The 24,276-nt window shown below is 39.0% G+C and overlaps 1 protein-coding gene across 20 annotated transcripts in view; it reads left to right on the forward strand.

The window, feature by feature from the left end:
- The window catches only part of LOC122556528 (teneurin-2-like), a 2,772,576-nt gene that overhangs the window by 2,233,007 nt on the left and 515,293 nt on the right, over positions 1-24,276 (forward strand). For 3 of the 20 annotated variants that reach the window (XM_087995228.1, XM_043703290.2, XM_043703295.2), the window contains exon 1: positions 6,532-7,079. The exons of the other annotated variants lie outside the window; for them this stretch is intronic. In XM_087995228.1, coding sequence (XP_087851354.1) covers positions 7,031-7,079 — 49 coding nt within the window. In that variant the 5' untranslated portion in view covers positions 6,532-7,030. Of the gene's footprint in view, positions 1-6,531; positions 7,080-24,276 lie in introns of those variants that run through there. 20 annotated transcript variants of the gene reach the window in all.

Below are 24,276 nucleotides of genomic sequence, written 5' to 3' on the forward strand. Positions count from 1 at the left end.
GTGTGGATCCTAAATCAGTCAGAAGTGTTCTGAGCAAAGGTTACTGGACTGAGAGGTTAACTGCTACCAAACCTGCTGAGTTTCTCCAGCAGTTTCTGTTTTTGGTTCATAAGTTTTGCCTCCCTCTCATTGTTGCCAATTGATCTCGAGATAAATTACTTCAACAGCTCATATTAACGAGGAGACTTTTTTAAAAAATCAACTTGTTCCAAACATTATGACTTTTCTAGAAAAGGCGAGACGTGAACTCGGGCCTTTTAGCCAAGAGGTAGGAACATTATGCCAAAAGGCCCACAATAACTAACTTGTAATCAGCAACCCATTGAGAAAAAAATAATCTAATTGTGCCAAGATTCGATTCTTTCTCCTCCTCACACCCTCACGTGGTTTTTACAATTTGTGGCTCCACTTGTGTATGCTTTAGTGGAATCTGTTGTCTTCTGGATCCAAACCCAAATGATCATCCATTATGTAATGTCTCAAACGGTGAGAGTCAGAATATTGCTCGCTCATAGTAAAGTCAACACAGACTAGGGCTGGACCTGCCATTCATTCACTGCAAAGCTGTATTCCAGATTGTTTTATGGAATGTAAAGACGAAATGTTTTAAGATACAAAAATGTCATACACTGCAATGAGGATTCTACTTTCGTGCATTTTGTAAGGGGATACTTAGCTGCCCCATCACCTTGCCCAAAGTATTATCTTGGTTTTCTGCTCTGCCATTCCCCTAAGTGTGTTTCAAAGTGTGCTCTGAATTTTCTGACTGGTCTTATTTTAGCGCACACAGCAGCCCACTTACAGTAATTATGTTCCCGCTGGCAATAAAATAACTGATTCGAAAATCGAGACGTATGCGTTATTTGGATTTTTAATTTTCGTACCTGTCAGTGTCATAGCAGCGATTAAACAAGGCCTTGGCTTAAAATAAAGGTATTATCTGGTGCCTAAGTTCACAGCACTTGGTTGTACTTTTGTTGCAGTGTACCTGTCTTATTACAGTGGGCGCTTTTTAAAAAATATATATATATTATTTGGCTTCGTTTCAGCACTTTTAACAGGCCGGATCAGTTTTAGTGCTTCTCGATGATGCTCTAAGTGCTGAGGGGACTTCAGTACTCAGACGGCTAATGTGCCTGAAACACTTCATAATTTTAAACAGATAAAATCTCGCTCTGCTTCTTTTTTGACCTGACCAAGGCTGTTGTCATAAAAAAATTAAATCCTCTCACCATGTCTTATTAAATTTAAATTGACAAATCTTTGGGGAGCGAAGGAAAGACAGTTTAGTTTCAGTAAATATTCACTGTGAGAGGTAAAATGTAAGTTTGATGGACCTGCAGACAGAGATGGATGGGTGATGTAAGCAGTGCTGAGAAGCTTTCTGAATTTGATTAAAGGCGACACTGTTTTTTAATGGACATAGTTAGCATATCTCGGGTATTTTCTGGAATGGTTAAATTCTCCGTGCAGTCACGAATTGAGAAAGTGCAGCTGAGAAGCTGTCCAGGACGAGGAGGAACTATGATGGGAACAATGGTTAATTTAGTGAGAACTCGCGCAATACATTTTCCCATTACTTCGAATTCAATTTAGACTTGTAATAATGGCCACTATGTGGCACAGTAGGTATCAATTATATTCATTTGCCTGTGAAATCAAGGCGGATCCAACCCAGGCGCTTTGCCTCCCACAACTGATGAGCGATCTTTGCGAAATTAGTTTAAGCATGAAAGTATTCCTCGAGTCTGGAGCCCCACGGAATAAAATTGGCAATCTCCGCAGATCCCCAGGATAGCGAGTGCATGAAGTGAAACCGGAGTGAGTGTGGCGAGAGATGTATTTCATAATCGACTTGCTTCAGTCCTGTAATGACACTCCTCCGCGGCAGGTGGAACTTGAACCCGCACCTTGTGGCTCAGAGGGAGAAACATCACGCGCTGCATCAAATGCCTTTTGCTGAGAGTATGCTCATACTTCAGCCACTTATAATTACAGCACAGAGGGAAGCCATTTCGTCTAATTATGTCCAGTTTTGAAGAAGCAGTTCAAAACTAATGTCACTACTCTTTCTTCCCAGCCCTGTATTTTCTTTACTGTAGAGGTAAAAACAATGACTGCAGATGCTGGAAACCAGATTCTGGATTAGTGGTGCTGGAAGAGCACAGCAGTTCAGGCAGCATCCAAGGAGCTTCGAAATCGACGTTTCGGGCAAAAGCCCTTAATCAGGAATAAAGCTTTATTCCAACACCACTAATCCAGAATTTTCTTTACTGTATTTTGCATGTTTGAACCTACTGTTCCCTCAAAAATAATGGTCTGTGTCTCAACTGTTGCCATTCCACGCTTTCTTGTAAAAAGTCTTCTTCCTTTCCACTCACCTCACCATTTTCACTCCATCTAACTCCATGACATGTCGGACTTCAAAACGTTTGTTACAACTAATATTTGCCCCAGTGGCAAAAATAAAATCATTGACCAGAACCTTTATCTTTAGTGCCAAGGAGTTAGCTAAGACATGATCAGTGACTTCCGCATGTTCTTCTATGAGCGCACGTGTAAAACGTCTTCAAGAACTCTGTGTACGGGAAATGTTAGTGTGCCAAATCATAATATTCCTTCCCACAGAAACTCAAACTGCCAGCGTTCTGCATCATTACAGCACCCAACTGTGACATTGTACTGTTTTGTTGCATCTTGCATATATGCTGTTACAAATTTTGCAGACGAATATTTTCTGCAGTTCATAATAAATTGTTAACTATTAAAGTGCACTAGCCTAGAAATTACACTCTGATTATTACCATATGAATGTTCATTCATTCAAGTTTGTTTTCTGCACTATTGTTTGTAACAGGCAATATAATATAAATCTCCCTGTTAGAATACTAGTCTAGGAAATTTCTTTAAAGTGGTAAGTGTACGAATACCACATCTTTGCAATGTACAGTTCCAATGTTTCTGTTAGTTATCAGTCTGAGAATATTAGATATTGAAAATAACATCATTCTAATGAAAAAGTAATTAACAATTCAAGTTAAATGGACACTGCTATTGGTTGGTGCCTGAGTTGCCATTGTCTGTATTACTTGTTTCAAATCCACGTTTCTTGTTTAAGTAGGCTACACTTCGCTGCAAGTTGAGCTGGTAATTTTAGTCAGAGCCTTCCTTGCACTCAGGGCATTAAAGAGATTCACAGAATGCTGATTGATTGTGATACAAGGTCTGATTTATAAAGGGATTACCTACTGTTGTTTTTTTTTTAAATGCAGTATATATCATGTAGATGAACAACAAAACCAGTTAGTAATCTTAAAGCATGAAATTTATTGAGAGGTTAATATCAGATTGTAAACACCAACAGCAAAGCTTAAGTGACTGTGACCACTTTGTTGTCATAATTTTATCAATACCATTTGATCTTTATTGCACATTGAGAATTATTCCCATTTCTCCATTATGCTGTGTGATTGTGAAGGCATATTTTGACAACAGGTATCATAATGGACTTCATTGGCCAAGTGTTTTTTTCTATATAAATGGTTCTCACTCAGTGAAGGACTAATTATTACAATGTAATTGATACAAGTTTGCTGATAACTTGGTGTGATTTATGTGGCACATTCTATATACAAAAAAAATGGTGAATAATGAAAATCAAGGACTGATGGAAAGGACGTGCTTTTGCTTGGAGATTCAAGTAACACTTCAACCTGTGAGAGAAAATGCAGTTATTTGTCAGCTGAGCCCACAAATGAAATGACAACTTTGAAAGTACTCCAGGGTGTCTCTTATTATTTTCTACTATGACGTTGATAAGATTACCCTGTTTTGTTGGGCTGCAGTGAATGTTTTGGCAGATACCAATGGCCTCTAGGTGATACCTGAAGATGGCCAGTGTAACTGCAATATAATTGCTGTAAGATTATCATCCTTCTGTCAAATCCAATTAATTATTTTAAGCTTACAGTTTTATTTTGAGGAAGTGCCACTGAGAAATATGAATTGCTGAGGATTCACCTCTAATGGTTTATGGATCATTTGAACCCATTGCTTGTATCAATGTTTGTAATCACTTCCAAATTAGTCCTATTATTCATGAAAATGTGTATATCCAACAGCTATTTTGATTGCAATTAGATGCAGGTAGGTAAACATTCATAAAAAGATGAATTGGGATTTAGGCACATCTGTTTTGAAGAATGCTTAATGTCTTGGAACAAGGAACAACCTCTGCAATGTGCAGTATGTACTGCTGACCTCCAAGCTTTTATGTTTCTGTCAGCAGGGACTAAGTCAATTTCCCTGGCCAAAACATGCATATGTAATGAACAATGATATTTTCACAGAAATGGTTGGATTAGCTCCTTCTTCTTGAGTTAAAGGGGATTGGAGTTTAGAACAAATGCTGCCTTAAAATACAATCTATTATTGGTAGGCAAGTATCAGAATGGAGAAAAGAGAATGTAATGTAAGTTTAATTGCTGATAGATTTTACTTCAACTCTCTATATAACAACTGAATAGAAACTAATCTTTTCTGGCATGAAAAAGTGCACTGTGTGGTCCAAGCATGCGTGTCTGTTTAAAGCTGTCAGTTCCCAATGCTGATTTTGCAGTTGTTGGGTAAGTGGGAGCTAAAGTTGTCTATTTCAGATCTTTGGTTTGTCCATGATTCTCCCACATGGTTAGTGACCGATTTCTGAGATGCCACATTGTAAGGCATCTTCTAAACGCTTCATCACATCGAGATGAAGCGTTTACCAGCTCAACTTGCAGTGAAGTGTAGCCTACTCAAACAAGAATCAGGCAGCTGATAAATATTTTTGTGCAGATACTAATGGCTAACATCCAGATCTAGAACTAGATTTCCAGCCCATTCTGCCACCCAGTAATGCAGATAGTCTATGGAAGGGCGAATATAGTAAATATTATTCCAATGGTCTTAAGATATAATCCATTTTGCCCCAGAGGACATTATCAGGTACTGTGATGTTGTGTGCTCCTATATTTTTGTTGCGCCATATTGTTTGTAATGTCAAGAATTCTTGAAGTTATGGGTTGAGAGAAGATGGAAAACCATGGATAAGACTGCATTAATCCTGTATTCCTCCAATCTATCACAACAGGGAATATTCTCATATCTTGCAGATGTTGGGAAAACATTTTGTTTGTTTATGGAATACAATCGTTTGTTCTTTAGGTCAAAGGGTTTGAGAGGAGCGACTCTTCTGAGGCATTTAAGGGTTTGAGTTTACTGACTGACATATACCTGGGAATTTCAACTCAGACCGTTAACTGTATAGAAAGGGACCTTTGGGAAAGGGGATGGAAATATTGTAAGTACAGTGAAAAGCTCTCCTGTTAACAGTGGAGTGGATCCAGACCTAGCCTCGATATTCCACAAAGATACAAGACAGTACTGAAGCCTTAGCTCCCGGCATCTTTCATCACCAAAAAAATGTTTCTCCTTCACACGTCAGATACTAATTAGCAAATATCTAATTAGGAATAGAAGATTAATCGCTCCTGGGAGCAGTTGAGCCTTTGAGCTCTGGTGGCTGTACGAGTGTCTGTGTGCGTGAGAGAGAGAGAAAAGGAGAGATTGACTGGTTTCCTCGCCCTGTCACAAGAGCATTGTTGTCAGGAAGGCGCGTAAACACACACATACCTATTCCCCCTCTGTGGTCGATGTAAAATTGTGTTGAGTTTGGATCACAATAACACGCCGGTTTAGACAGATCTATTGTGGAGGTGGTGAGAGCCAGAGTTGAGGGTGTTAAATGCATTGGTAGCAGGGTGGGTGATAGGCAGATCAAACGTTGCTCTACCTTGCCCTGTCTAAACTGCTGTGTGTGTGTGTGTGTGTGTGAGAGAGAGAGAGACGGGGATACAAACTGCCGGCAAGTGACCAGGGACGATGGTAACAGAGGGAGAGAGGGAAGCTTGCTGCTGATGGGGGGCGTGGGGAGAGAGAGAGAGGACATCTGCTATTTACACCTGTCTGGCTCACAGCCATCAGTTGTCATGGAGTCACCAGTGTAGACATCAGCGGCTTGAGCTTGCTGACAGAGGAGAGCTTAGATCCAGCCGCACTCCTGCGCTGTTATTTAATCTATTTCTCAAGTTCTCCAAACCCTCGGACTTATTTATTTTTTTCTTCCCGCAGTGTTGATACTTATTCCTGATCCCAGACCCTCCCTCCCTCCTGTTCCGTCAGATAAAAGACAAACCGAGGCAGGGCTAAGCTGCTCTGCCGTTTGGTTTTCTCCACTATTTTTTTTTCTCTCTCTCGTTTTGAAGCTCTGACATTTTGGAGGTTTCTGTATTCCCCCCACCCCAGCCCCCTCCCGTTTATTTTCCTGCTTGTTTTCTCCGGGCGGCTGGAGTGAGTTGCAGTCTCCCAAAGAGCCGGCTCTGGTCATGCCCCAGGTTCGCTTCAACTCTAGCATCGCGCTGCCTTCTTCCACGGGGGGATCATAGACTGGGAACTGTCCTGCTCACAACCCAGCTCACCCCCCACCCCCGCACTTCCTCCTCATCCTCCTCCCCCAGCTCTCTGCACCTTCCTATTCACTCTCTCAGCCTTCCCCTCACCGCCTCGCTCCCCATTCCTATCGCTTGTTTGTTTATCTCATTGCATTTCATCGCTCTCTCTACCCCATCCATTTCATTCCTCCCATCTTCCTGCTTTCTCTTTCATTTCATTCCTTCTCTCTCTCTCCTTTCATTCGCTTCCCCTCCTCTTCTTTCATCCCTCCCTCTTCCATACACACTCTCTCTCTCTCTCTAGGATCTCTCCGCCCTGCGCCTCTCTCTCTGTCTCTGTCTATCTCGAGTCTCGAGGAGTCAGCGAGGTCAAAGCCGGGACTTTGTATCTCTGTCTCTCAGCCGCTGTCACCAGCATCGGGGAGGAACTGGCGAGCGAGCTGGCGGTGTGCGGCCGCTCTGCCGCTCCATCAGCGACTCCGTCTCCTTGCGGTCGGAGGGCGAGGCGAGTCCAGGGGGCAGTCCAGCGCCAAGCCCCCGACATGCTGCTTGCCAACGCGGCCAAGCCCAAGAAGTTCCCGGCGGAGACAGGTAGGTGCGGAGCTCTCGCAGCTTTCAGTCCATCCATCAGCGCTGCTCACTGGCTCGGGCTGCGCGGCGAACTGTAGCCTCAGAATATTCTCGGAGAGAGAGAGCAAGATTTTAATCCTGGAAACTACGCTCTCATCATTATACCCACGTAGTGTATTCGAGAGGGGGTTTACAAAAGACAGGCAGGTTGCCTCCGCTTCCTTCAAAAAGTTAAATAAGAAACTCGAGCTTTTTTTTTTGTTGTTGTTGCCATTTGAATTCTGCTGATTTTTTTTTAAAAAACTGAATGTTTCTCCGGATTCCAGTTCCGGACTATCGAGGGGTGCTTTACTGACTCACTGCAGTTTACCAACACAATTAGACAAGCGTCATTTAACTCTTCCACCTTTAACATGTCTTTTCAATGCTAATTTCAGCAGTGTTTTTTTAAAAATTATTTATGAAGTAGGATTTTGCCATTAAGAGTCAATGGTTGTCCTTCTCTAGAAGGTGATATTCCTTATAAGAGCCTGTTTGCTGATGTTAGGCAGTCAATGCGTTTGTACGGCGGATTCTCTGGAAACTGCAAAGCACTATTCACATTTTGTTGTTCGCCCTGTTGATGTCCTTGCTTTCTTTTCCCAACGAGAGGAGGGGAGGTGGTAGTCAGTATCCAGTTTCTGTTCTGCAGGATTTGCTTTTCCGAATTGCGTGCCAAGTTGTCGAGGAAGAAAACAGTTGTCAACTGCTGCTGATAAACGGTTCTACCTCTTGCACGGTCCTTACCAATAAAAAGCCTCAGACCACACAGATGTTTAAGCAAACATTTTAGGCTAAATTCTCCGGCTTTCATAAGGAAGCAGTACGTGTGAACGGTTAAAAATTGTATAATTCCCAAATAACAACCTATTTCTTTTAAATTCTTCAATTAGTTTAATTGGATTAGAGAACGGTGTCCCACTGGATTCACTGCTTTCTCTGGTAGGAGTCTGTTAAATGCTTCTCATGTCATGCTGCAAGTCCCTGTTTCACCAAACTTGTTACAGTTAAATTATTCATTTATATTCAATTTTGGGAGAAGGAATCTAATGAGCAAGTGGGAATAATTTGGAGGAAGTTTTGTATTTCTGCATTTGACTTTGAAACCACTGGATGTTAAAGCTTCTTAAAACTTATAAAGATAAGTGCAGTTTGCACCCAATATTATCAATCAATAGGGGTTATTATGTAAAATATCAAATATTTTAAGGTAGAATTGAGTGAACAGGGTTTTCTGTGAATCTAACTTATAACATTCCCTATCGTTCTGAAACTTAAAAAAGAACTTTTTCTAAATGTTTTGCTTATGACAATTCTGAGCAAGCTCTGTCTCCTGTGCACAAAAGTGTAAGTAATTCAATTTACAGAGGTGATATGGGAAAATCTTGTGCTTTTCTTTGATAAAGACTCACTTAACTGAAATTACTGTGATCACAGTGTTTTAGGTGATTGTCAAAACTGATGGTGTGTTTTATCCTGATAAGGGGATACAGGAGCATTGGTATTGAGAGCAAGGAAAATCTTTTATATTGATCCTAAAAATACAGTATTTTAACTTGTTCATTTTAGGCAGTGCTGTCTAAACAGAAATGTTCTGAAAATACCTTAAGATATTCACAAGTTTTTATCTCCTTATAATGACATTGAAATTAGTTTTTTACATGTTAAGGTAAACAGACAGCTTCAAAATAAATTAATCTAATGAATAACACCATATTCTAATTATAATAGTGATAGTAATACATCATTTAAATGTATATGACACTTCTGAAGATAGATACATTGTCGATCAAAATCTCCATTTAGCTCTCAACAAATTCCGAATGGAAATGTGCATTTATCCAAGGTGGAATGCTTGGATAACCAACATTTACCTAAAGATTCATTTATACATTCATCTTTTGGCAGTGCAGAAATTAAGTTGTGGTTTTAATGAAGGAAGTGGCAGACAAATCAGGAAATGTTACAAATTATTGCTTATTTGGAATGTGGTTATAGGTTCCACAAATAAATAGTTGCAGCTGCAAACACAAGAGGTTCTTCTAACCATTCCCTTCAAAACAATAATTGAGTGAAGGCGACTTGACGCAATGTAGATTTTCATTTATTATTCTCATTCATAGAAAAGTTTACTTTTCACTCTTAGCCATTTGATACAAAAACAGAAATCACTGGAAAAGCTCAGGAGATCTGGTAGCATCTGTAGAGAGAAATCAGAGTAATGTTTCAGTTTGAGTGACCTGTCCTCAGAACTGAGGAACTTAGCCATTTGATGTTGCCTGCATCAGCCGTGAAATTCATTTTAACATCCATTGAATTCTACCTCTGCCTTCAGCAAAACCTATAGTGTTGCCAGATGGTATTAAGGGTGTCATTGATGGATGTACATTCTTCATATACTTTGAGTGGTGTTTTCAGTATCACCTTTCCAATTTTGTGACTCTATTTGTCAATAAATTAGACATATAGTACTCAAATGCTGAAAGCAGTCATATCAAATTAGCCTTCTATTTTAATTCAAAATTCACTTATTGGATGTGAGTGTTGCTGCTTGGCTCGCATTTATTGCCTAATCGTAGTTGCCCTTGAAAAGGTGGTGATGAGCTGCCTTTTTGAACTGCTGCCGCCCATGTTCTGTAGATAGATCTACAATGCCATTCAGGAGGGAATTCCAAGATTTTGACCAAATTGAGTTCAATTATGTGTTTTAAAAATATTAGATACTTAAATGCTAATTTTCAAAATTGCATGGCAGCATATTTCTGAACTGTCTCTACATTTGTCAGGCTTTTTTTTCTCCCTTTTACCTTCATTCTCTTGTGCTTTGTTTTTGCTTATCCAATTGTTTTGTTGGCTCTACATTCACCATTTAATTAACATATCCATCCCTGCATTGCAAATCTATGGCTGTGGGTATGTACCAGTACCGATCTTACTATCCAGGAATCTGATGCACAATGTGCAGCTCTGGACTGTGCTTCCAAATAGTTAGCCAAAATATGGGAATAAGTGCAAAACAAACCTGTTAAAACTTTGAAGGTCAGGCAGTATTTGTGGAGAGAAACAGAATTAACTTTTCATGTCAACAAGGCTCTAATAAAAAGGTCATCAATCTGTAACATCAACTCCATATCCTCTCCTCAGATGCTTCCTGATTTGCTGAGATTTTTATGTTGCTATTGCATAGCTCCAGCATATGCAGTATTTGTATTTGAGCTAAAATGTAGATTTACGCATGTGTGTTCATGTTTAGTGTTGGAGTGTAAATGAAAGCATCTTAAAACAGTAAACCATTGAAAAACATAATGTTATAAATCTTCCAAACATGCAAAAGATTTCTTTGATGCTTTGAATTATGGACAAAGTAAAAAATCATAGAACATTGTGTTTATAGTCCAACATTGTGGATATACACTGGACTGAAATTCAGTTGGTAGTCAGACAACCTTCTGACATATTGCCTCTTGCTAGTACTGCTAACTTCACTGTTGAGTTATACGACAACTTTTGCATCCAAAACCACTTTGAATTGGTATGAAATTGGTATTTTATCTGCCAAACTCAACTTGATGTATTTAAGATGTTAATATTGTCAATGCATAAAGTTTTACTTGTGAACAGTTGGTGCATGAAGTCGTTATGCTTTCCACATGCATTAACACAATGCACAGGGTCTGTTTACCACAGCTCACCATAATATAACTTTAACCTTTTAATCTACGTAAAGAATTTGGGGACTATGGTTACAGTACGTTGATTTGTGAGAATGAAGTACACACAATGTGCAAACATCATGTAGTTATCCAGATGCAGTAGGCCATTTGGTCCTTCAAGTCTGATTCAGTATGATCATAGCCATTCATCCAAATCCTGTTCCCACTTCCCCCCATACCCTTTGACCTCTTTAGCACTAAGAACTATGCTTGACACTTCAAAAGCATTCAATATTTTGGTTTCAACCACTTTTTCTGGCAGAGAATTCCACAGACTTACAATAAGACCAAAAGACCATAAGATTTAGGGGCAGAATAAGCCTATTCGGTCCATCAGGTCTGCTCTGCCATTCGATCATGACCAGTATGTTTCTCGAGCGCATTCTCCTGCCTTCTTCCTGTAGCCCTTGATCCCCTTACCAATCAGGAACCTATCTATTTCTGTCTTAAATACACTCACTGACAGCTTCCACAACCCTCTGTGGCAATGAGTTCCACAGATTCACCACCCTCTGCTGAAGAAATGTCTTCTCATTTCAATTCTAAACAGTCATCCCCTCACTCTGAGGCTGTGCCTTGGGATCTAGTCTCTCCTATTAGTGGAAATATCTTCTCCACACTCACTCTCTCCAGGCCTCAGTTTCAATTTTGTCCCCCTCATTCATCTAAACAGTACTGAGTACAGAACCAGTATCCTCAACGGCTCCTCATACGACAAGCCCTTCATACCTGGGATCATTCTTGTGAGCCTCATCTGGACCCCCTCCATTGCCAGCACATCCTTCCTTAGATATTGGGCCCAGCCTGCTCACAGCATTCCAAGTGCAGTCTGACCAGAGCCTTATACGGCCTCAGTTGATTTTGTTTTCTAGCCCTGTTGAAATTAATGTTAACATTACGTACACCTTCTGAACTGCCAACTGAACTTGCATGTTACCCTTAAGAGAATTCTGAACTCGGATCGACAAATCCCTTTGTGCTGTAGATTTCTGAAGCCTATCCCCATATGGAAAATTGTTTATGCCTCTTTAGTTCTTACCAAAGTGCATAACCCCACAGTTTCCCACATTGCATCTATTAACTGTACTTTAGAATAATCATGGAATTTAGAACAATCATGATCACCTTTATGTTAGTAGTCCTTTCACAAAATTTTGCTTGGTCATGCTGAAAATGCTGATAACTTCAGATGTGTTTACATCAATGTGTGAATTTTAACATCTGATAATTCACAGTTACATTTCTGGTGACACATTGGGCATTCTCCATTGTTGAGCTGCATGCATTATTCGGAAGAAAACTAGTTCACAGTAAATTCAACATAGTCTTTCACCCAATCTGGACGAAGTGTACACAAATTATATGAAATTAAAATTGTAGAAAGTACTGATTTTATATTCCCAGGGAAAAGAAAGGAAATACAGAATGTAACCCCGTAGAAAAATTTCTGAATCCCATGTATTTAAAGTAGAATTTGATTTATTGTGTCATCGTAACCCAGTAGCCCTGAAGATCTAACCTATAGAAGTATTTCCAGAAGCTCTTTGGGTGAATGCACCCAATAATATGCTGCATTAAAGTGTTACCCCATGATAAAGTGCTACCTTGAAACAGCAAGCTAGCTTAGATGATTGGTATTTTCTCGTTTCTATTCCTATTTGTTGTACCAAAGGAAAGTCTTACCCAGGACTTGCCTAATAGCCTCTTCTGTGAAGTACTGGAATATGCTGATGCCTAGGAAACTCTACTTCAGCAAAAGCAGAGTTAGGCAAGGAACTAGAGAGAGGAAGAAAATTACTTTACCATTGTTCTTGAAGATGTCATTAATTTCATCACACTGCATGCTACTTCTCAGCCAAGAGGTAATAAGGCTGTGATGGAGGAGGAAGAAATGAACAGGGGGGGGAGTTCACCAGTGATTCCTTGAATTTTCTGCAATAAATGGTGCAAAATAAAGAAAGGGTGCAATGATGAGGAAGTGACTTACAGGAAATAGAAATAACAGAATAGAAGGAAAGTAAGAGTGACTGGAGGAAGGGAAGGCAATGGCAGAGAAAATTGAGAAGCTACGTCTAGTTTGCACAAGGAAAGTAAGCAAGCTCAGGTTGCAATGGAAATGCAACACATGGCATTTGACATTGCAGTTTGCATAAACCTCTTAAAATGCAATATGACTGGCTGCTTGAGGAAACACATATCAATAGGGCTAGGCCTTCAATTTCCAAGATCAACATGACAAGTATACAGTGAAAAATTATTTCACAATATGAACACAGTTATTTTAACTTTAAACAGTTAGGTGTAAATAAATCTTCAGTTTAGCATTGGTGGTTCAGCATTGTGGCTTTCCAATTGCTATTCTATGGATATTCTATTGGGGATAATCCACAATCAGAAATGATTGCCATTACTGACCCTTTCAAAGTTGCTGCTGTTCTATTGTTAGCGTGGTGAAATGGGCATCCAGCACTAGCAGCTCCAGTACAGTGCAGAACCACGTTCACTCAACATACATTTGGGTAGCAGCTTTGGCACAGCACACCACCTAAAGGCAGTGTCTCAAATGTTTTCAAACAAAAGTCGGCACCAATCTGTGTGAGGCAGTATTTAAGCAGATGACAAAATACCTGGCTAAAAAAAGTGGGTATAGGGAGCATGGTAAAGGACACAAGAAAAACATAAAGTGCTTCAAGGAGGTAATTCCAAAGCCTAGGGCTGAGGCAGCTGAAAGTGTGACTCCCAATGGTGTAGTGATGGATTTCCATGTCAGTCGAAGATTATCCATATTGTCATCCAGAAAGCAGGTCTAAAAACATGTACAGATGATATAGTATAGTAATAATTGCATTAATGAAAACTGGTATGGTAGAATTTTAACTGATTCGGAGGAAATTGTATTATACAACTAATGAATTATTAAATATTTTCAATATTCTTCCAACAATTTTGGAAAATATGTTTCTTACATCGAGTTGCTGTGAAAATGTAATACATCTATATTATCAACTCCACCCAAGCAAAATAACACTCAGTAAGCGGTGTTTTGTAATCAGAAACATTTTAATTTTTTTTAAGTTCTCATGAGATGTTGATATTGCCAGCATTTATTGACACATTGCTTGCTGTCCTTGAGAAAATGATGGTGAGCTGCCTTCTTGAACTGCTGCAGTCCCTGTGCTATAGATTAGAATAATTTGGGGAGCTGATAGCAGTGTGGTAATGTCACCAGTAATCGAGAGGCCCAGCTTAATGCTCTGTGGATAAGGGTTCAAATCCCACTATAGCAGCTGGTGGAACTTAAATGCAATTTAAAAAAACTTTTAATTTGCCTTTATTTAATTCAGTTCTCGCTAATGATATAATCTTTTAACTGTTTACATCAGTTAAATAATTCCTTTTGTCAAAGTACACAATTACTTGCAAAGTCTACTTTTATCTTAATGATCAGTGCGACATAATTATAAATTTCTGCACCAAGATGAGGCACCGAATTGGTTAGATGAAAACTTACTTTACAATGCATCAGTACATATATGAATCCCATTCATACTGGGACTACCTGTCCTAGTCAACATTGCAATTGCCATAATGTCAGTCTCTACAGACTTTGAGTGCTGAGCTATAGAAGTTATGCCATGAATCCACTGGAAATAGGATGACTGAGTGCAACCTAAATTTAGCTTTGGAATTTTGAATTGACCCTGATCCAAGAGGTGAAAGCAGTAAAGTCCCAATCAGTATGGTGCTCATTTACCATTGAGGGGAGAAATTTAATAAGGCTGAGCTGTAAAATTCCTGTGCATTCTTAACCTAATTGAGGTTTGATTATTTATCGGCCATATGTTTTCCAGGGTAATTTAGAATAAACATTTGACAGATATTTGATTATCCAAATGGTGCTAGAGTGATTTAATGGCTTCCCTCTTTTCTCAATCCTTCTTTGACAACAATAGATTTTTTTGAGGAGGGTATACTCACCAATTCATGTTTATACACTGTAATCATGTAATAAAAACATGATCAGACAGATTTTCTTGAGTCTTATAATGAAAAAAAAAGCTCATTGTATTAAATCCAGTTTAAATAAAATCTTTAAAATCTCCAACTTTATTACAGTGCAAGTTCATTCTCACAAATATATTAGAGGACAGGCTAAGCAATAGCAAAATTAAAAGATGTACATGGCAGTTGAAGGTTGTGGCTTGGTTGCTTTCTGACAAAATGTAATGGTCTTTCTAATGTTGATATATACTGTAGATGGTTTAAAGACGTGGCGAGACTTTGTATCCTTCTGGAGACTGGAGCTGCTGAATTGACTTCTGTTTTTTCATTTTCAACACATTAGTAGTCAAAATCAGCAGGTGGCATTCCAGACTTGCAAGTTGGCTGGAAAGAAGGAGAAGCCCACACAATGTTTTTACTCTTCTAATTCTCATGTAATTGTCCTGGCTTAAATGCACAATGGGTTAACCAGCCTGTTACATAACCAGACCTTTCCAAATGACCAGTGATCCACACATGGTCATGGTTAGTGGATTGCAGTTGTGTGGTTTACATCAAACTCTGTCTGGGGCAAATTCCTTTTCTGGCCAAAGTTCTATTGTATAAATTAATATGGAGAATCATTTTATAAATCTAGCTGAATAACCACATTTACTAATAAAGTTAAGTGTTGGAGGAACCCTGCATGTCTGGCAGCATCTGGACTGAGAGAAACAGTTAATATTTGCATATTTACAAAATTACCCTTCTTTGGTCCAGAATGTTTGCCCTGTTTCTCTCTCCACAGATGCTACCAGACCTGCTGAGTTTCTCCATCACTTTGCTTCTTTTGGGTAGTCAAGTGGTTGCCCTGATGCTTTGTTAGTGTTATGGGAGCTAGACCCCATTCAGTCTTGGTATGGCTTTGCAGATGAGTTGTTTGTCTCTATTTCAATGGGGTTGGAACGTAGAAGGTACAGTGATGCAAATATGCAGCCGTGTTTAACTGTGATCCCAAGTCACTGGAACATAACTTTAGTTATTAAAAAAAAGGTTTCTAACACTAAGTTCTAAAAGTCAGTTTTTTTTATATAGCATGACTTCAAGACAACCTATACATAGTGCATAACACCATTTCTCAGGCTGATAGTTAAATGGAAATATTGATGAGCAGCTTTGCATTTTATCCTGAGATTAGACTCCCTCCAGTATGGAAACAGGCCCTCTGGCCCAACAAGTCCACAACAACCCTCCGAAGACTAACCCAACCCCCTACCCTATATTTACTCCTGACTAATGCACCTAATACTATGAGCAATTCAACACAGACAATTCACCTGGCCTGCACATCTTTTGGATTGTGGGAAGAAGCCAGAGTACTAAGATGGAACCCATGCAGACACAGGGAGAATGTGCAAACTCCACACAGACAGTCACCCAAGGCAGGAATCGAACTCTGGTCCCTGGCACTGTGAGCCACTGTGCCACATGCTGAATGTAATCAACACTGAGAATATGTTAATTTAAGAAATGTTTACTGTGCTGTTTAATGTGAATCAGCAGAATGTTCTCATAGTAACTACAAGTAAATTGATTGCCAAAGATTATGGAGTCTGTCTCACTAGTGAGCAATCCCACTTAGCAAGATCACTTCTTGTTCAATGATGCATTGCCTAGCTTGGTAATCTAGCACAGTTTTCTCTTCATTTTGTCTTCCTGATCATTCAGTTGTAATAACTGGGTTAAAGAGACATTTTGTTTCTGAAATTTTTACCTAATAGCAAAGATTTGCCATCTGTTAGAAGGAGAGGAATTTAAGGATGGGCCCTAGAGCCAATCCTTCAATCACTTTCTCCTGATTTGACCCTCCTGAGTGTTGATCTCCTCAAAGAATAATGTCACCATTGCAGAGTCAGGCAGTTTTATTGATGAAGCCAGGTGGACCTAACAGCACAATGCCACATTGATGTCGAAAGCTTTATTACTAAACCAAGACACTATTATTGAAACCCATATTAAAACATGAAAACAATTCAGAAAAATGAATAAAATTTAGCAACCTCACAGATAAAGTTTTTTTCAATGTGAACATAAAGCTGCGCCAAATTAAAATGCACATGGAATTTTCAGACCTGTTTCACTTATCATCCACAACTACCTAATATGGTAATACTGCCCTTTAAGTTTCTGATAAGCAAGCCATAACATTATTTGCCCATCGGCAAGACTAAAAAGGTAATTACTCTTCTTGTTGCACCTATTCATTGAGAAACAGTGCAGAGCTTGCATGGCAATGTGCTTGTTACATTTCATGGCAAATTTATGTGAAGAACATTAATTGCCAGGGAGTACTGTCAGCAAACTCAACTTACTTTGATAATAAATAGGCAGTCTCTCTGCATTTAATTTTACATTATCTCCTTTTTCAGAAGTAAAAGTCATATCTTAGCTCAACATTTTTTACCAGTTTTCTTGGTCAATGAATTTTTCATCACTGGCATACTATCTTTCCTCAAAAACCCCAAGTTTCCTTCAACCTGCAGTAAAAAAGTCTCCATCCATTTTCCTTTATGTATAAAATCACTTGTTTCCAGCAATTTGTGTAATTCTTTGACTGTGAGTTGGAACTTAAATTTAAGCTTTTTTTCAGATAATAACATTGTCTTGGTCCTGTGTCCTTTCCACTCTTTATCCAATCCTCCTTTCTGTCTCAGAATAAGCAAATTCTGTAGCTGATTAAATTGGAGATAACCTGCTGATTGGAGTCTATTAGTGATTTTCTTCAACTGTCCACTAGGAGGAGCCAAGAGAATGGCCCAATGATCACCCTCAAATTTTCCTTTTCTGACACCACAAATGTAGCAGAGCAAATGATGGAGATTACATTCTAACTGTGGTCAATGTCTTTATGTTGATGCTTTGTTGTACTTCACTGTCCAAAATCAATATTTTCTTTGACTAATTGATTTTAAAGTGCCATTTAAGAAAGAACAATACTGAGGGAACTCAGCATTATGTAATGACAATTTTGCAGGTGGTTATTTTGTTAACTTTTTTTCTTTGGCATTTGACAAAGAATTCTTCACGTTGCATAATGTAAAGAGGAAGCTAGCGAAAGAGTTACTTTATTATTTGCAAAAGAGGAAAATCAGATGTCATGAAATTGAAGAATTGAATGTATGTCAAAAAATATCAACAAATCTTTTGACATTAACCATTAGGCAAAACACTAACCCCATTTATACAGCTGTACATAATATATGGCTATACATATGAGAAAAAAAAACTCCTTCAATGCTGACATTGAAACCATTCTACAAAGAAACCAGTGTGTGAATGTTCTATCCAGATTATTATCACAAAAAATCATTTTCTTTCTCACCTCAGTCACTTGAGCCAACCAGAGATATATAATGTTATATCATGTATCACATCATTAGTCTGTCCCAGAGAGGTAATCTATTGTTATTCTTCTCCTGTACCCATATAATCAAAGCTAATGAACCCCAGGGTTTCATCCCTGACCAGTGCCTGCTCATCCTTGTCTCTTGGCAACATTTTTCATGTACATGTTGTCAACATCCACTTATATGCAAATGTGCCCAATTTTAGCTGTCTGTCGTACTCAATTGCAACACAGTAATGTCCTCAACATATCTCCTAGATGAGCTAAAACATCTGTCAAATTTCCAAGTGTTTCAGAGAGTAGTAGGGGCATGGAATGCCCTGCCCTGACTCCAACACCATGGCATCAATGTGATGCAGGTCCTGGGCCTCCTCCACCTCCACTCCCTCACCACCCAATGCCTGGAGGAAGAACACCTCATCTTCCGCCTCAGGACTCTCCAACCCCATGGCATCAATGTGGACTTCAGCAGTTTCCTCATTTACCCCAGTTCCAACCTTCCAGCTCAGCACCATCCTCATTGCCTGTCCCATCTGTCAATCTTCCTTCCCACCTATCTGCTCCACCCTCCTCTCCGACCTATCACCGCTACCCCCACCTCCATCCACCTATTGCGCTCTTACCTACCTTCTCCCCAGCCCCACCCCCGTCCCATTTATCTCTCCACTCCTGAGGCTCCCAGCTTCATTCCTGATGAAGGGCTTTTGTCCGAAATGTCGATTTCCCTGCTCCTCGAATGCTGCCTAACCTGCTGTGCTTTTCCAGCACCATTCTAAACTCGACTGCCTGCAACAGTAATAGACTTGCCAACTTAAATGGTCATTGGATAAACATGGATGAAAATGGGATAATGTAGGTTAATGGGCTTCAGATTGGTTTCATAGGTAGGTGCAACATCGAGGGCGGAAGGGCCTGTACTATGCTGCCATGTTCTATGTTTTATGATCCTTGTACACAATAGAGGATCCTTACTTGTTATACGTTGATGAATCTATTTGACTCATCAACCAGTGATGGTGAAATATTTTTGTAGTGTTGTTTCCTTCTTGGGGAGGATGCATTGAACTCTTTTTGTTCTGTCAGCTTGTCGACATCAACATGCAAACTATCTCAACTTCCTTCCGTTTGCTGTGTCCCTTCCTTTTGCATATTTTTCATAAAGTTTGTTCATACCCCTAAATGAGCCCTTTATTTTACGGAGTCCTTTCTACACAAGTGTCTCTATTTTGTTATCACAGATTTTCATTCAACACTATGAAATTATGTTTTTCTCTCTCCTTTCCCTGACTTTAATGAGTCATATTCATTTGGAACAATAAAACAAAATTTAAACTAGCCATGTTCACAACACCCCAAAACTCTTTGTGGTCAATGAAATACCCCTACTGTCCCAATATAAGAAATGTTGCAATCAGTGTATGGACAGCAGGGTCTCACAGTAATGTGATGACCTTTGGTTAAGCATAAAAACTGGTGATGATCCTTGCAATAGCTCTGCTTCTTTTGAAAAAATAGTCTCATGGGATATTATGTGCCTAATTGAAAGGGAAGATGAGCTTCCATTTTAATGCTTCATCTGAAAAATGATAGGTCTGACAATGAACACAAGAATTGGGCTTTGAACTCCAAACCATTTGATTAGAAGCAACAGTGCTACCAACTGAGTCACAGATGTTTGTATAGGGTCCGTTCTTTGTGAAGATGTGTAGCTCAGGTTGAGGTTCAGGTTGTAAGTTTGCTCGCTGAGATGGCAGGTTTGTTTTCAGATGTTTTGTTACCATACTAAGAAACATCATCAATGAGCCTCCGGTGAAGCACTGGTGTTCTGTCCAACCTTCCATTATATGTTTTGATCTCTTAAGGTGGGTGATATCATTTCAAGTTAATTTTCTCAGAGCTTGATAAATGGGGTCCAGATTGATGTATTTATTGATGGATTTTTTTACTGTTGGATTATTGACCTGCATCAATTAACACATCAATCTGGACCCCATTTACCCAAGCTCTGAGAAAAGTAACTTGAAATGATATCACCCATCTTAAGAGACCGAGACACATAATAGAAAGTGGGACAGAACACCAGTGCTTCACCGGAGGCTCACTGATGATGTTACCCAGCATGGTGATGAAACATCTGAAAACAAACCTGCTAACTCAGCGAGCAAACTTACAACCTTTGCACAGGATTTACCCTTACTAATTAAAAATCTCTTAACTTGCTCCTTAAATTTATTCAATGTAATGGCATCTACCGTACTCTAGTGAATTTCACAGATTGACGACAATTTGAAAGAAGTAATTCCTCTCATTCTAGATAGACCACATTCTTCCCTTTCCGCTATGTGGCAGTGTCTGCATTGTAAATCCCCTTTAGCATCTTATATACCTCCAATTAGATCTCCTCTCAATCTGCTAAACTGTAGCGTGTATAGGTCTAAATCACTCAATCTCTCCTCATGAGACAAGCCTTTTATCTCTGCAATTAATGTAGTGAACCTTCTCCGTACTGCCTCAAGTAAGAGCACCAAAGCTGAACTCAGTACTCCAATGCAGTCTCACTAATACTTTGTACAGTTGCAACAATTAACTTTTAATTTTCATTTCTTCAGCAATAAATACCAAAATTCCACTTGCCTTTCTTATTACTAGCAGTACCTGCATCCTAGCTTTCTGCAACCCATGCGCAAGTCCACCCAGATCCCTCTGCACCAAAGTATTTTGAAGTTTCTCTTCATTTTGTTTTTTTTTATTCTTCCTACCAAAATGGATAACCTCAGATTTATCCACGTTAAACTCCATCTGCCACATTTTGATCCATTCACGTAACCTGTCATATTTCTTTCTAAATTTTTTGTTCCTTTGTTGCATTGTACTTTCTACCAATTTTATGGTAATCATTAAAAGAACAATACAATTGCAAGCAATGATTTAAGGCAGTTGTGCCCAGAAACTTTTGTCTTTCGTTAATTAACGTGCAATTTTCTAAGTTTAAAATCCAGTCTGATAATCTCCTTTTCAACCTACCTTTTGCATCCTGGGAGGAACAAGTCTGTTGTCTGAAAACAACAAGCGCCATAGAACTCTAGAATTGTTGAAGTGAAAACAAAGGTTAAAGCTTATGAAAAAGCAGCATAGAGCTACAAAGGGCTACATGTGAATTTGTATGTTTTGTTCTCACGCTAGCTTAAGGTCGGTTTATGATGTTCGTTCCTTGTCCATAGGAGTGGTGGGGAGTAATCTGGGTGTTTTTTAGCACGTCAAGAGCAAGTTGTTTCCCTGACGTTTCCACAGATAACACTGGAAATCTGTGGGAGGTGACAGGATGAATATAGAAACCGAAAGAAAAATGTGAAAATCAAAAGACAGCTATGCTGTTTGATGTGAAATGGATCATTCCACATGGAATTAACAGTTAGCTTTTTCCATTTTTTTTCTTATTATGCAATGTTTAATGATTTTAGAGAAAAACATTATGTTGTCTATCACACAGCACAGTGAAAAGATTTGACATACCTGTCCCTAAATTGATAGAATTGTTATTCTAAAATGGGGGGAAAAAGGACTGTAGTCTCTTCCATCATGTTTAAATTTATGGGGGGAGCATTTTCACTATCCTAAGGGCAAGTTGTATTTTAATTTCAAATAAATTGCGTAGAGACTAGGATTTTCAAAATGTTGGCATCGGGGTCTCCTACTTTTCATTTTACATTTCAAAAAGCAATCTATACATTCTGACAATTTAAAAAAAAATTATCACCACTCTACTGGTCTCACAACTGGCATTTATGACAAGGTAATCTTTTGGCAATGATGAGAGGATGTTTGAGTGATGAGATACGTTTCAATTGGAAAGCGGACATTAAAGCAGATATTTAAGTACCAACAAAGATTCTATGAATGCTTGCAGGAATTAAAGACTTTTACCTAAGAGGGTCGCTTTTTTTATGTATATATTACTTTTTCTTTCTAAGGGACTGCACACGATACAATGACTGTTGTTACAAATGTATTACATTCTGTGAAATAAATCAATAGATGACTATTTCTACTGAAGCAGAATTTACTGAAATATGTAAAATTTAAAGATCAAGAATGTAACGATCCCCATGGCAATTTGTGGTTTCAAATATGTGTGTAAATGCCACTTAATTGAGATTTTTAACACTTCTTATTTCTTCTTTTGTGTCACAGACATAGAGCAGCTAAACTGGAAGACAAAGCTTAGGTCTGTGAGGTTTTCAACCTAGTTCTGCAAATGATCCATTTTTACTACAGTATTGCGCTTTGTATTTTTACAAGAGGCAGAAACTAGAGAGAGAGAGAGAGAGGGAAGAGAAAGTGGGGCAAGCAAATTAGCTGCTAACGCAGTCGGCTCCAGGAGAAAGCCATTTGGGTCTGCCTCGCCTCACAGTAAATGACCTTGGCTGAGGATGATGACAAAGTATCATCTTACTGATCCTTGACAGGATGCCATTCCTTCGAAGTTGACAAATAGTTCACATTAAAACCGGGGCATTTTAGGAATCATCCCCCATCGCAATTCATCAGTTCTGATTACAACACAAATGCCAACACCAGCTTGAAGCATATTACTCAAGCAGTGTAAAAACTGTGCTTAGCAAAAAAAAAGAAACAACAATAGTGGTTCTCACAGAAATGTTGTACCACACGTTGCCACAAGCCCTTGCAAGCACCCGTGGAAATATCATATCGTTACAAAGAGCATAACCTGGGTGAACACAAAATGATTCACTCACAGAAAAACGTAGTGCGCTGGACCATTCCAATCATCCCCATTAAAGTTGATGTTATGGTCAAAGCATAATCATCCTGGCAAATTAATTTGGCATGCATCAAGATTTAAGCTAATTTTGCTTTCATCTCGGTGCAAAAATAAAGGGGATTAAGGCCACTAAGCTTTCTGTGAAAGATGCCATAGTCATTCCTGGTGCTTTGAACACAGCACTGATATGCAGGATCAGGAGCTGCCTTTGTAATACAACTTACACCATCTTTTCTTCACTTTGATTTTCTGTCGTAATGGGAATGTTTCGAGCAGAATTCCATCACGGAGGGGCTGTGTGTGGAAGAGCTGTATTGTACATGTTTCTATAGTTGTTGGATAGAAGGAAACATCAGCAGTTGTGTTTTAAGTCTTAGGTTATGTGTGTTGTGCTGTATATTGAAAGAGTGTATTTTTCTCCTCTGCAACCAAGGTTTAAATTCAACCGGGCAGATGAGATGAAAGCAGCCTTTCTCTAACAGCTGTTAAGAGCCATTAAGTGAAATGACTTTGGGCCAACTTGATTTCCCTTGCATAAGGCAGAAGGCTTTACAGACCAACATAGGCCTTGAGTTCAGCAACCTCGTGTCAAGTGTATAAAATCTCATGGGTGCTTCAAATGCTTTTCCACAAACAAAATTGTTACCTGAAATGGCAGTAGGTAGTGCACAATCTGTCAAAAGAAGGTCTGGATAAATTTAATAGTGTTTTTCAAAAACGATAACAATATTTGTTGAAAATTGAAGTACTTGTGAACCATGGTTGAAAAGAAACAGGAATAGCTCTTTGATGTTGAGGTTCTGTGATTGAGCTCAGGATTCCATCTGTTCTATGCCATATATTTAATCTAGATGTGCTCAGTAATGCCCCTGGGTACGACATAGAATATCTTCCTTAACATCATTGTTATCTCCAGACAGCACCACATCTACCGAAATAAAATAAAACCCATTTGCAGAGAGATAAACTGACATGTTAGTGAAAATGCTGATGTTTGTTGCACATTGAATAGCTGAGAATTTTCATTATTTTAAAAACATTTATAGTTAGCAGATTTTTTCTTTTTCTCTAGCTCCCCAAAAAGTGGTGGCTTTAGTTGGCTTGCAACTCCATGACACCCTTCCAATGTCACGTTGAAGTGGATGTTGCTCAAGTATAAATTTAGATGAAAGGAAAACATGTATTTATGTAGCACATTTCACAACCTCACAGTATACCTACATGTTCTACGATCAATGGGTTGTCATTGAAATGTAGTCACTGCTATACTGCAGAAAACACAGCTGCTAACTTGCA

Source organism: Chiloscyllium plagiosum, unplaced genomic scaffold (assembly GCF_037043375.1).
Source record: "Chiloscyllium plagiosum isolate Xiang-an unplaced genomic scaffold, Cpla_swu_hap1 HiC_scaffold_16, whole genome shotgun sequence".
NCBI lineage: Eukaryota > Metazoa > Chordata > Chondrichthyes > Orectolobiformes > Hemiscylliidae > Chiloscyllium > Chiloscyllium plagiosum.